Source organism: Scleropages formosus, chromosome 9 (genome assembly GCF_900964775.1).
Source record: "Scleropages formosus chromosome 9, fSclFor1.1, whole genome shotgun sequence".
Classification (NCBI taxonomy): domain Eukaryota; kingdom Metazoa; phylum Chordata; class Actinopteri; order Osteoglossiformes; family Osteoglossidae; genus Scleropages; species Scleropages formosus.
The window spans coordinates 21,326,583-21,340,830 of record NC_041814.1 but is presented as its reverse complement, the minus strand read 5'-3'; the positions used below and the strand labels follow the sequence as shown (position 1 = coordinate 21,340,830).

At 42.1% G+C, this 14,248-nt stretch overlaps 1 protein-coding gene across 6 annotated transcripts in view; it reads left to right on the top strand.

The window, feature by feature from the left end:
* relch (RAB11 binding and LisH domain, coiled-coil and HEAT repeat containing) overlaps window positions 1–14,248 on the top strand; it is a 47,631-nt gene that overhangs the window by 17,744 nt on the left and 15,639 nt on the right. For 3 of the 6 annotated variants that reach the window (XM_029254717.1, XM_018753977.2, XM_029254720.1), the window contains exons 3-13: window positions 991–1,062; window positions 1,181–1,236; window positions 1,352–1,465; window positions 1,865–2,056; window positions 2,691–2,782; window positions 3,237–3,575; window positions 4,397–4,472; window positions 5,759–5,854; window positions 6,056–6,079; window positions 12,415–12,527; window positions 13,548–13,638. In XM_029254717.1, coding sequence (XP_029110550.1) covers window positions 991–1,062; window positions 1,181–1,236; window positions 1,352–1,465; window positions 1,865–2,056; window positions 2,691–2,782; window positions 3,237–3,575; window positions 4,397–4,472; window positions 5,759–5,854; window positions 6,056–6,079; window positions 12,415–12,527; window positions 13,548–13,638 — 1,265 coding nt within the window. The remainder of the gene's footprint in view (window positions 1–990; window positions 1,063–1,180; window positions 1,237–1,351; window positions 1,466–1,864; window positions 2,057–2,690; window positions 2,783–3,236; window positions 3,576–4,396; window positions 4,473–5,758; window positions 5,855–6,055; window positions 6,080–12,414; window positions 12,528–13,547; window positions 13,639–14,248) is intronic. The other 3 variants (XM_029254719.1, XM_029254718.1, XM_029254721.1) reach the window with 2 other exon arrangements.

Below are 14,248 nucleotides of genomic sequence, written 5' to 3'. Positions count from 1 at the left end.
TGCAATAATAATCAATAATAGTAATATAAATAGAGTATTAATTGTATGTTCGTGTTGCTTTATTATTTTCACTTTCGTTTCTAAATCTATACTCTCCTACTTTGTGTTTTCAGAACCGCCGCAACACTCACTGTTTGAATTACTAACCGTTTTAAATAAAGGTAAAGTAAGTGGAGTTAGGAACAAAAATTATCAGCAGAACACAATTGCTGCTGGACACTCAAACTTTGAGTGAGAGCCGAACAATAACGCGGGTGCCTTGCGGCCGGGAGTCCAGTCGATGTTATCATGCAGCACGTGGACTCCGGATCATCGTTAGGCAATGGACAACAACATAATAAGGTTAACGGGACACCCGTCGTAACTCCGGGTTGTTGTAAGTCGCACGTGTCGTAGGTCGAGGACTACTTGTATATCAAAATATTTCTAACTCGAGTGTTTGTAACGCAACCGGTCGTACCGTTTCACTCCTTCAGGACACTAACATGAATAATTTACCTTTGGTGTTTACTATATATATTTACTTAATGTGCAAATAGGCTTATTTTATTTGCATTTTAGCGCATAAAGTGCTGCAGAAACCGTGCAGTAGGTGCACCGTCCTTTAATATGTGCTGTTTAGCAGCCTCAGTCTCCCCTCCGCATTTTTGTAGTTAAAGAGCCCTGGTCAGACAGCTCGTAGTGTTCCCAAAATAAAAGAGTATGGAAAGTTTTCACCAATCTGCTCCCCCAGTAACTTCTGCTGCATGCGTCCATGGTTTGCATGTTCCTCCGTTTTGTCTTTTTTTTTTTTTTTTTTTTTCTTTCCCTTTTTGTTTCGGCTTCTTAGAGAGAGTATTGCTTTAGTTCGGTTTTGTTTTTCATGGCCATCCTTTTTTTTTCTCGTTTTTTTTTTTTTTTTATTTTTTTATTATTTTTTATTATTTGTTATTTCTTTGTTCCCTTTTCTTGGCTGGATGCCTGTGTGTGTTTGACCCACTCCCTGTCCAGTCCTGGAGTTTGAACTGCGGAAAGCCAAGGAGACCATTCAGGCTCTACGCGCCAACTTGACTCAGGCAGCAGGTGGCGTACTCTACACTTTTACTACTACTCAAGTTCCTTCTGCTCTGAGAGGCGCTCGAGCTCCTCGGGCCGGTGGGTGCGGCGGGGGCCAACCGATGCCTGTCCTTCTTTCTTGCAGAGAGCGAAGTTCCCTTGCAGGAGAGGAAGAACTTCAAATCCAGTCCTGAAATTCAGGTATGTTTTTTTTTTTTTTTTTTTTTTCTTCTTCTCCCCTATACCAACTGATACAGGTTTTGCCTTTTCACTCTTATTCCCTTGAATATGTAATGCTCTTTTTTTTCCTTTCCAGGAACCCATCCGCCCTCTTGAGAAAAGAGCGTTAAATTTTCTAGTTAACGAGTATTTATTGAAAAACAATTATAAGCTCTCGTCCATCACGTTCTCAGATGAAAATGATGACCAGGTAACGGCTACATATTTACATATTAAAATATGACTGCATGTACCCGTGCGCAGTGGCGCAGCAGGTTTGGCCAGGTCCCGCTCTCTGGCGGGTCTGGGGTTCGAGTCCTGCTTGGGGTGCCTTGTGTTTGAATAAGAATGCTTTAATTGAATTTCCAGTAATTTAAATTGTCTGATCTTTGACAAGAACATTTATTTGTTTGTTTTAACTTTGCTCTGTAAATTGTGTTATTTTGCATTATTAAGGTTTAGCAGACACATCAAAAGTGGCTTGTGTTGCTTAAACTTGCTCATTTAGGTGGGTGGATACTTTCAGCTGAGTAGTTTCTTTGCTCCACGGTGCAACAGGAGGAACCCAGGCTAAGACTTTATGTATGCAGAACTGTGCCTCTGTCCACAGGACTTTGAGTTGTGGGACGATGTGGGGTTAAACATCCCAAAGCCCCCTGACCTCCTCCACTTGTACCGGAGCTGCGGTTCCAGCCAGTCCACGCCCCGGGACACGGTCGATGTCGGCGTGGGCGTCGAGTCCGAGGAGCTGCTATCAAACACCCTTACCCAGAAGCCCGTGCAGGAAGCTGAGCTCCCGGAGGTAGGTCATCACAGTGGGCGCACTTGACACATCTTCATTACCCCTTCAGCTGATGCTCCAGTGAAGTCTGTGATACTTATTAAGGAGTCACTTAGAGTGTAGGAGTTTGCATATTACAATTAATTTTTACTCAGTTACTATTATTACTGTAATTGAATACAGTCACAATCTTAACTAAATTACAGGGTAGCAGGTAGTGTAGTTTTTAGGGCCATCACCTTGCAAACTGAAGGCTTCAGGTTCAAATCCTACATCCTGCTGCAGTACCCTTGATCAGGGGCTCCAGTAAAAACTATCTAGCTGTATAAAGAGGTAAACCATTATGAGTAGTTTAGTGTACGAACCTGACATTGTAAATGAAGTCTTAAATAAAGATTATATAGATTACTTCCTTCATGCAGTCTAGGTTGATTTTAATCCAGTACAGTAAATAGTTGTATAAATCGCACATTGTACAATTTGGTGTATATTAAATTCCATTTATTTTGCTGAAACAGTTTATAGGTGGGAGAAGTCATCTGTTTACCTGCAGGAGGGTCTCCTAATAGTCATCTGATATATTACTGTGTGTGACTGTACAGTGCTTAAATAACAAGTGTGTTCTTGTCTTTTTCCATGTATGTTAATACTTCAGCAGGTGGCTGTGGTTCAGGAGCTCGAATACAAGATTGGTCTTTTAAACGCTGAGAAGCAGAGTCTCGCAGAGCAGATCAGGCAGCTGCAGAGGTAAGGCAGGCAAAGGGTCGCTTGGGTGTCTCATTTCACCACTTTTACTTCTAATTCTGGTGCTCTTATTGCCCCCAGTGTGATTAAAAAAAATGAGTTGGATCTTTGATAGTTTGCCCGTTCTCGTAATCGGCTCGTTTTCCTCTTCTGCAAGAGTAAGAGGCCAGAAGGTGGTGTAGAGGTTAGAGCTCCTGCTTTTGAAAGTTCCAGGTTCTAATCCCATTTCCTGCTGTAGTACCCTTGAGCAAGGTACTTACCCTGAATTGCTCCATTAAAAATTACTCAGTTGTATAAATGGTTAAATCGCTGCAAGTGTCTTAACGTTGTAATTTACTTTAGAGAAAGGCATAAGGTAAATGTAACGTGCCCCCCCCAACTCCCAATAATGACGCAATGAGGGCAAAGTGAACCAATCAGGTCAGTGAAACGGTGGCGGCTTTTCCTTCATTTTCAGTGACATTCAGACCCTAAAGGAGACCGTCTCCATCCCTCCTCCATCCCTGCTAGTGGAGTGTTCAACCCCCAAGCCAGAGCGAGCGCCAGACCCTGGCCCTCTGGATAATGGACATTACCTGGATATGCGTCGCTCCACAGAACGAGACGATGTCCCGGACTGCCCTATGGTGGACTTCGACACAGACTCAGTCCCAGCCACAACCCAGCCTGTGCACCCTGTCGCTACGCAGTGTCCTCCAGTGTCTGCTCCAGCCACTCCTCCAACACAACCGAATGCAAAGTTAAAAAGCCACATATCCCCAAGCAGGGGACCGGTCGAGTTTGACCAGCCCAACAGGTGAGGCCTGGGACAGGGCTTTAACATGGGTACAGTAAGGGATTAGTGCTAAAGCTAGACAGCTATATCTTTTATTATTATTACTATGGGCCAGTGGATAGTGGGAGTGGTTACAGCTGCAGCCATTGGACATGGAGGTCATTGGTTTCAATCCCAGTTCTTGCTATAGTGCCCTTGAGCAAGGTGCTCACCCTGACTGGCTCCAGTTAGAATTACCCAGCTGTGTACATGGGTGAAAAACTGTAAGTTTCTTATCACTGTAAGTTGCTTTGGAGAAACGCATCAGCTGAATATAATAATTGTTGTAATGGTGCTTTATCCAAAGAATTTTAACATTTTATTGACTTCTGCTGCTGATTATTTTGTTAGTGCAGCGCAGAGACAGGACTGGAGAAAAGCTGTGAGCCGTGAGTTACATGTTCTCTGCGGAGCTGTTGTACGGCCCAGATGCGTGTGCTGAAACGCACGCTCCCAGTGTGTGTTAGTGCGTCGCTCAATGAGCCACTAGAGGGAGCCAAGGAATGGCAATGAAATTCTTAGACTTAACCACATACACAGGGTAAGGAGAGGAGGGGACTGCATTGGGACACGTTGCAGGGTCGCACATCCTCTGCAGCTGCTTACGCACAGGAAGAGTCATTCGGTAGAAAGGAATAGAGAGTAATGTTCTGTAATGTCTATTATCTTTCTGGGTTCCTATTGCGATGATGATTTTTTTTGAGAATGATGATGTTTATGATGATGATCATGCTCACTTGAGGGTTCCTCTGCAGCAGATACATAAAAACAAAAGGAAAAATACCTATTTCTTTTCCTTTCAGAAAACTCTCTCCTGCATTTCACCAAGCGCTTTTATCGTTCTGTCGGATGTCACCTGACAGTCGCCTTGGCTCTGAGGTGAGGCAGGTCACACTTCCGTCGTTGGATACAACCTAACAGAAGGACACCTGGCGACCTGATGGGGAATGGTTAAAGTGCCAGTGGCACACCGTGTTCACACTTACGTGTGTTCATTTTTCAGACTACAACTCAAGAGGAAACAGAGGTGTATTTAAAAACAAAAAACTTTAGATACACACACAGGATTACCAAAGCACAACTTGTTTGTCTGATCCCAAGGTTTTCTTGGTACATATTGTACATGCAGCTGCCTAGAGAATTGAGAATCAGGTAGGAAATGCATAGATGATCATGCCACGTGGTATGGTGTCCTACACGTTTACTGAGCTATTCTAATGTTTGGACACAAGTGGGTCTGAAAGAGACAAGTTTCTAGACTCTTCTTGAATGCTGGGAGGGATTCGGCAGTTCTGAGGGACGCAAGGAGTTTATTCCTTTGCAATGGGGCCAAAACTGAGAACCAGACAAGTTTTGATTTGGAGCCTGTTATGAGAGGAGCACAGTGGTCTTGCTGTAGTGAATGATGAGGTCCTGCAGGTATCAGAGAGCAGATCCATTGATGCTCTGTAGACCGTAACTAGAGTCCTGAACTTGATACGGGCTGCGACAAGAAGCGAGTGGAGAGACAAAGAGAGGACCTTTAGCATAAACTCCCCTAAACTCGCGCTCCTTCCCGATCTGCTGCATTTGTTTTCTATTGATCACATTTTATTGTAAAGGAAAAAATGTAGCATAATGTATAAATATTTTCCACCACTGAGACAGATTGATCTCTATTTCCATCTGATACCACAGCAATTTGTCACATACCAAGCTCTTGTGATCCGCTGTCCAATATAAGCATGAGGGCTACAGTTTATTCTTTTTGCCAGCTGTCAATAATTTGTTCCCCAGTTTAGCAGGCAGGCAGATGCAGGGCTGTTGTTGGTCTCTATAAATTGCTTTGTGGCGGCTCAGTTGCAGAGGTGCGCTGCTCAGGACTAAAGATGGTCGTCCTCTGATTTGTTCAGAAAAGAGAGTGGTACTGAGTTAAGAATCCTGGTACAAAGGAAGCACTGAAACTTTGTTCGGGTCATTGCCACAAAGATGCTGCGACTGAGAAAAATGAGATATAGGTAGTATAAATAAGTGTACTGTATTTAATATAAATTATACTGTATTGCTATGGTAAATTGTTACTACATTTCTACTGTGAGGTCAAGAAGAGTGCCGTGTTTATGGCCCAATCCTTGCTGTCTTGTCAGTTCAGTGCCCAATATTTCTTGCCCCCCCTCCCCACTTAGGTTTCCCGCATTGCGGACAGCGCGGAGAGCGTCACGCTCATGCTTGGCCGCTGTCTACCCCACATCGTCCCCAACGTGCTGCTCGCCAAGCGAGAGGTGAGCCGCAACCTCACACCGGGCTCCTGTTGCTGTGCCCATTATTTCCACCGTTCATTATCTTTCTATCTTCCATTCAGAATGTGCACCAATTTGACTGTTCTCACATGCTGCTCATCCTCACCCCCCCCACCCCCCAATTTTTTTGTGCTTCACTTTCCAATCCTTCTCTTACTTTGGTGCATGCATCTCTGCCCCTAGAGAATGGTTGTTCACCTGTGCCAGGTGAGTGGAACATCTGCATGTTCTTCCCTCCTGTTTTTCACCCGTGCTGGATGCGCTCCACTGGCTCATTCCTCTGACACTCCTGCTGCATTACTCACAGCCGTCTCCAAATTCTTAACCATAACCTTGGATCAAAATGTTGTTTAGAATGGTTCCATTACAATAAATTCATAACATTAAAAATTTAATTCTTAAAAAAAATTCAGTGCTAGAGTATCCAGTATTACTGTTTATAGTGGGTAGACTCACTGTCCACTGCTTATTCTTACTCACAATATTATCGTTGCATATTTGGGACAAACTCTTGGAGGTAACTGAAAAGTGTTTTTCTGCTCTGACTTCTACGCATGCTTCAAGCACACAATTTTTGGAGCACTTTTATGGCTTTCACATGATTAATAGCAGATATACATAATAATTGTTAAATAACTGATTATTTGATTAAAACTACATATGAATAATGACTAGGTGTTATTTCTGGACATGACTGCAAATGCTGTACATTTTGTTAATTTCTGTAAAAATCTCAGCATTTTTGTTACTTTATTTTAATATTTTTAAGCTATGTTTAAATTTTTCAAGTACTTTTTAATTAAAATTACTTTAAAATTAGTGAAAATCACAATAGGTTGTATTTTGTCCAAGTTGTCAACACTGGAGTAGGTTCCTCATTCCTATTCTGTTTGAGTGCCTTTTATTGACACCCATTGGCTAAGCTTGTATAAGCAGGTTGCATTTGCTCTGCACTAAACATAAATTTAAAGAAAATAGCTAATGTGCATGAAATGCAATTAAAAATAAGTTAATAATTTAGAATATGGTGGTATCCTTTAAAATCGGTAAATGAGCAGCTCATAATATAACCAGATATAACCATAATGTAACCAGATTAGCTTGCATGACACTATACTAAAGAAAATTGAAGTTTACCATATAATAATGGTTGTAAACCATGTTTTTCTAATATTTTCTAGTAGGTTTAATCTTTAATATTTGGGTTTTCATTCATAAGGAATTACTCTACTTGTATTTTATTTTACTTTACTCATAATTTGTCCCTGAGTTTTCTTAGTGTATGACCACCTGGAGTCAGGTGTGATCCATGACTTTGGAACAAAATACTTTGGGTGAAGTTTGAGAACCTGAGATAGAATAACAGAACAGGTGAAATTTAAGGCGTACATAATGTCAAATGTCAAGACATTAACGAACTCCCTGCTCATGTAGGAAACTTGCGCAGTACCTTTTTTCTTTACAGGTAGAGTTTATCTGTTCATTAGTTTGTTGCATGCTGCGTACGTGGTCTTATCCAGGAGGACTTAACAAGTTATGCAGCTCTGTTTCTCTCACTGCATTCTTGGCATTTATTTCGTGTTTGTGTTTGCTTACTTGCGTCTATAGCTGCTTTGTGTAAATGTTAAACAGTTGCGTATCAGCCTTTCCCACATGGGTGGCAGTTTTTTTTTTTCTGGTGTGTTTGCGTTTAAATCATTTTTGCTGAAAGCAGCTTTCAATGGTGCCATTAAACAGACCTCCTGAAAGGATCATTCACACCTTCACCTGCTCTTCATATGCTTGCAGGATCACATGACCCCGCAACCCCCCCCCCACAGGAGCTCCTGTGTTTGGCACCACACAACTGGAACGGAGCACCCGCACTGCCTATAGCAGCTGTGCTCATTTGCATATCACAGTTACTATTCTTTTTTTTTTTTTTTTTTTTTTTTTTGTCAGCACAAGTGACAGTTTAGACAGTCCTGGAGCACCTCCAAAGCGTTAGAGAAACAAATGGTGCGCGGAAGGAGCTTCCCCCTTTCTAGCAGTGCAGTTTTTTTTGTGGCTTGGGTTCTGGCGCATGTGGTTTGAGAATCTGCGTAATAACTTCGGGGAGATCTTATGACGTTTGTCACATGAGAGCGGACAGCTGTGAGGCAGGCAGCTGTGAGCTTGAGTCTGGGTTCAGTGGCATGAGTTAAGTTGAATAAGAGGGGGATCCCATCTCCCGTAGCAGCTCGGGGCCGTAACACACAGGCTCCAGGTGTCAGTGTGCCAGTGTGTACCTAGACGAGGCCAGTTGATCCAGTGCTCATCTTGCCGATGACATGATGACAAACACAGGTACTGTTTTGAATCTCGGAAATGATCCCCAACAGCGTTTGTTGTTAAGGTCGCCTGGATTCGTGTAGATAAAAGTGAGGAGACATAGTGCCACTACATCACCTGAGGTGATTTAGGTTCCAAGCTTTTAGTCACATCTTCCAGACCGACAGTGTCCAGATTGACGCTTGTCCTATGAAGGGGACCTGGTTTGAGTCTCACCGTCTGTGGTCACAAGACCTGGGATCACTAAAAGTTCTCTGTTCCCTTGGTTGGGGGAGATTTTGGGGGTTGTCTCCCACTTACATATTATTATAAATTTTATAATTTACCTTTTGTCATTCAATTCTATAGATGAAACGTGACCAGAAACATTTTTTTTCTCCAGGAAGTAGTTCTTGGAACATGGACATAGTGTTAAAAATACTATTAGGAGCTGTACCTTTATGGCGTGTTCTCAGGTAAAGAGAATCATTGACTGACTGACTATTTTTTTCTTTGCCCTCCAAAATTGACAAAAATATAAAAGGTGTTGCAGCCTATAACTTAGTGTGTATGTTCAGCATCATCAGCTGGCATGTACCTTTATGTATGTAAATACATCAACCCCGTTTACAGAGAAAAGTAGCCACTTTATTTGAGCGCTGCTGTTGAAGGTGCCGACTGTGGCATAGTTGTAAACTGGTCAAATGTTCCTGAGCTCTTTGACATCTGAAATGCCTAAAACTGAAAAATAGGTTATTGTTTAGAGTCTGAGATGATTGTTTAATGGAACAGATAAGCAACCTTTTCTGATGTATGTGGCTGAGAGCTGTGGGGGGTGGGGGTAAATGAAGTATATGCTATTGCAGAAATTATCTTTAGACAAACCTTGTTTGCACATATTCAAGGAAGTGAGTTTGAAGAGGGGACTGATTGTTTGAAAAGGGATGTCATACTTCCTGTTTTTCCCCATCCACCCCACCCCACCCCAGCCTGGGGTCAGTTTGATTCTTTGACCACAGATAACTCCTGTGGCACTGGGTCTGAAACCAGAAACACTCGCTGCGGCTTTTTCACACACATCTCTTCTTGGTCCAGGAATTGTGTTCAGGTGTTGGTCACTGGCTGCAGGTGGCCTGTACCTGTTGGGTAACAATTGGAAGGACGCACCCAAACAAACAGAGCGCGATTCAAACCGCCAACAGTCCTTCTCCTTGTTCCTCATGCCCTTGTTTACTTTGGCTCTAATCAGTCTTGCTGGTAACTAGTAACCTATCGTTTTGAAGCATGGTGCAGCTGAATCACATAAACCATATTGGCATGAAATGAAGGTATGCTCCCAGTATTTTCCAGTTTCTGATCCAGTGTTTTCCACATATTAAGGTTTAGTGGAATGCATTATCATTTTCAGTGTAGTTTTCACAAATTAACCACAGTATACAATACCTTCAGGAAGTTTTCAAACCCCCTTCCGCTTATTCCATGTTTTGTGTCATGGTAGTCATATTTGAAAATGGATAGAATTGCTTCAATTTTGCTGTCAGTCGACATGCGGTACCCCCAATGACAAAGTGACAAACATATTTAGGAATTTTTGCAAATTTATTAAAAATGAAAAACAGATCTCTCCTTTGCATAAGTATTCAGGCCCTTTATTCAGTACTTTGTAGGACCACCTTAAGTGGTGATGTAGCTCTTCTTGGGCATGCTTCTAGCTTTGTACATCCGTATTAGGGCACTTTTTCCCATTCTTTCTTGTAAATCCTTTCGAGCTTTGTCGGATATGGTGGGGTGCATTGGGGAAGTGCAATTTTTATTTCTTTCCACAGATTTCATTTCTGGGAGATTTTTATGGGTTTGAAGTCTAGGCTTTTGTTAAACTGCTCAAGGACTTTCAGAGAACTGTTCTGAAGCCACTTCAGTGTTGTTTTAACTGTGTGCATTGAATTAATGGCATGCTGAAAGGTGAATTTTCATTGTCATCTAAGATTACATGTGCTCTGGAGCAGGTTTTCTTCATGCACCTCTCCCCACAGCATGATGCTACCACCACCATGCTTCACTATAGGGATGGAAATTGCCAGGTGATGAGTGGTACCTTGTTTTTGCCTAAGATGGCATTTGGCATTCAGAATTTTTGTTTCATCTGCCCAGAAAATCTTATTTGGCAAACGTCAGATAGGAGTGTCAGGTTTTTTTTTTTTTTTTTTTAAGTACATTAGTAAAAAAAAATTCTTAAAATATGTTTTCATTTTACACTACATAGAAGTGTCAGTGCAATCCATTTATAAATATGTCCACAACACAAGAAAGTGTAGAAAACGTGGAGGGATCCAAAGGCTTTCTAAAGGCATAGTAAATGTGATGGGATGGTTATCCAAGCCGCTCATTTCGTTAATTAATTTTCATTAATTAATTTTATTAATTACTCACTCAGTATCAGTATCTGTTTGTCCAGGTTAGGATAACAGCAGCCCAGAGCCCATCACTGAAGCACAGGGTACAAGGCCAATCTGAGTACACCCTGGATTGCAGGGAATGCCGAAATGTTCACGCTACATGCTCGGGGCAATTTAGAGTCACCAGTTCACGTGAAATGCATATCTTTAGGTTGTGGGAGGAAACTGGAGCACACAGGCTAAGCTGCATTCCAACCACAGCCAAAGTACTGTGATATGGCAGTGCTCCCCAATGTGCCATCTATTAGTGATAATATGTATTATTATCATCATTATGTCATTGCAAAGAAATTCATCCAAACACTTGGCGCAAGATATTTGCAGTTCCCATCAGTGTGATCTTTTTTTGTTATTATTATTGATGGATGGATTAACCACAGAACCGCTACAATGGACAAGAGCTTATTAATGGACTATCTAATAATAATAATAATAATAATAATAATACTTTCTAAACTTCTGTACCTTTTAAGTGGCACTATGCATGATTTAAGACATTATTGTATGTGGGTACCTAATGGTGGTCAGAACAATAAGGTCCTTCCCCAAGTTAGCACGGCACTCAGTGTTGGGCTCCAGGCCTGAAACTCAGAGGCATTGAAAGCTCTCGCTGCCATTTCCTTAATGGTGTTTTCCAGTCACCGGTGGAGGGTGCGTGCAACACGAAAGGTGCCACCTCCTCTGATCAGCTTCGTAAAGTGATAAGGACTAGGCAATAACACTTCAATGGCACTTTTTATCGATATTTTGTCTGCAGACAGTTGAGGCGAAGAAGGCTCCTTCACTGGGCCATTAATCTTTATGAGTCGGGTCGGTTACTGATAGCACACAGCAGGTGTGAGAACAATAGGCATTCATCCTCACGGCAAGCGTGTCATCCGAAAACCTCAGCTGTGAAAGAACAGATTTGACCACCCCCATTCACTGCCCCGTGTTCCCTACACTGTTGTTGTTATCAGACCTGGTTACTCAAGCATTGTCTGAGTGTCCAGAAAGTTACATCTTCCTTATGCAGGAGACATGCGACGTACACTAGTTATTTCGCTCAATTACCATTAACTATTTGTCCAGGACAGGGTTGCTATGATCCAGAGCCTATTCCAGGAGAACACAAGTTACAAAGCTACATTAGATATTGGTTTAATATTATATTTCTTACCTTATTTCTTTACATCAGAAACACTCAGTATGTGTTCCAAAGATCAAGTGTCCATTTCTTGGTAAAAAATCAGAACCAGACTTCAGCCATATGCTGTGTGATCAAGCACTGACATGTTAAACATTAACTGAGTTCAGTGCCATTAAAATAATATTCCATGATACCAACATGTGGACCATGGTGGTCAAACGAGCTGTGTTTCATTTAGTTCCCCTGCCATTGTTTATTTGCAAGGCTTCAGAAATCCTTTGGCCTTCAGCAGTGATAATATTGATGGATGTAACTGTGTGCCTTGTTTGCTTTTGTTCACGTTCCAAGTTTCACACAGTTAACTGATGGAACTAAAGAGCCAGAAAAACACCATTACTCCTTTTGGCAGCAGTGTCATTATTTATGTTTCAGTTCCTAATCCTCGAGTTCATCTCAGCTTGGTTTGGGTCTGTGTGTTGTAGGTGTCACATCTGTGTTGTTGCTGTCGTCACCATCGCCTTCGTCGTCGTTATTGTTTCCTACCCTTTATCCTCAAAGTCCACGCCTGTTTGTTAGCCTGGGGTTGTATAATTGTGGCCTGCCCCCCTACCCTGCCCCATCCTGGCCTCCTGATCCCCAGGCTTCTGAACCCCTGCCTCCCTCCCCAGGAGCTGATCCCCCTCATCCTCTGCACCGCCTGCCTTCATCCGGAGCCCAAGGAACGCGACCAGCTACTGCATATCCTCTTCAATCTCATCAAGAGGCCCGACGACGAGCAGAGGTGCCCTCGCCTTACCCGCCTAAGCCTCGGTCACATTATTTTCACACACCGGAAGATGGTTCAGGAGTCGTAGCAGAATGGCATCACATTGCCAGCCAGCCTGAATCGTACACACACACACTGATAGTGTACAGGCTGGCTTATAATATGTTGCTGGATCGCATTACAGTAACAGTCATAGTTCCATCATTGTCTGACAATATCAACACTTGTTTTTTGTAAGCAGGAACTATAAACATATTCGTGATTGTTGTAGACAAGCCATAAGGAGAAAGAGAAGGTTTAAAAAGTTAAAAATTGAAGTACTATTGAGACTGCCACTTTCTGACAAATGAGAAGCAACTGAATTTTGCTTTTGACGTAATGCTGTCAGCGTTAGTTATTATTGCTGCTATTGCTATTACTATTGTTAGTGGTGACAGCATTTGTGAGTTTCCTTAGACTGTATTAATCATTTTCAGAATATCCAAGTGATTATGTAACTGTATAGGCTGTACTTACATATTTAAGACTTGAATTGAACATTTCAGCAGCAGCTGAGTAGGAATTGTGACTTTTCAATGCATTGGTTGATTGTTTTGTTGTTTCAGCTGTTGTTTAGAACAGTTTTTCAAAGAAAACATCAAGTTGCAAAAAAAGTAACAAGTCATCTGACTGCCATCTAAGGGAGATCATGATGACAGTGTTAGTTTATTTAGTTGGGGAGTTAATGTCGTCTTGTTTATTTTAAAATGTCACACCTGCTTGAGCTTCATTGTAGGTTCTGATTGTGGTGCAGTATTACTAATGTGATTTCTGAAAGGGCAGGGTCAAAGGTCAACAGCTCTTAAGTCACCGTGATGAGTCCAGTGATAGTTTCTTCAACATCAGTGTGTCCTTAGACATATAAACTAAATGTCACAGCAGCACCTGACTGCAGATACCTGTTGTTTGCACATCGAACTAGAACGTTGCTTTAAATAACTGTGATGCTTTTTAAATACTTTGGGGTTTTGGTTTGAACGGCTCCTGTGTCCCCAGGCAGATGATCTTGACGGGCTGTGTGGCGTTCGCGCGCCACGTTGGTCCGACACGAGTCGAGGCGGAGCTCCTGCCACAATGCTGGGAGCAGGTCAGACCTTTTTACTTCCTCCCCGCAGACAGGTTCCCTGCAGCCTACTGTTAATACTGTTACTTTGATAATGTCTTCCCACTGTTTACTGACCGCAGGCTGTAGCTTTTATTTATTAATTTGGGTATATCTTCGGCTTTGATCTAGAACTCAGAAATACGGTTTCCCGAGAGAAAAGAATGTTTTTACCCGTGTTTTTCCCTTTTTTTTACATAGACTACTTTGGAAAATGTAGTTTTTCATGTTATGAAATATCTTGAAACGTTCTTTTATGAAGATACATTTACCCAGATTTTGTGGATTTACTGCTGAACCTGGAAGAAGTCTATGGAATTACAGGAATCACTTGCCCAAGTAAAATAAACATTGCTTTCCCGGTAATAAAGTCACACTCATACAGCCAGGAGGCGCAGGGCTGTTACTCCAGGGTTGCCTCTCTTGACATTTTTTCCTTTTTCTTGTCTGATTTTGACAAAAACTGGACAAGGAACAGCGTTCCATTCCAGGACAAACTCAGCAACCGGTGCCAGTAGCTAAACTGCTCTTTGTCATGTGTTTTCAATAGAACAAAATATTTCCCAGCGCTATGTGTACTTTCAGAGGCAAATGT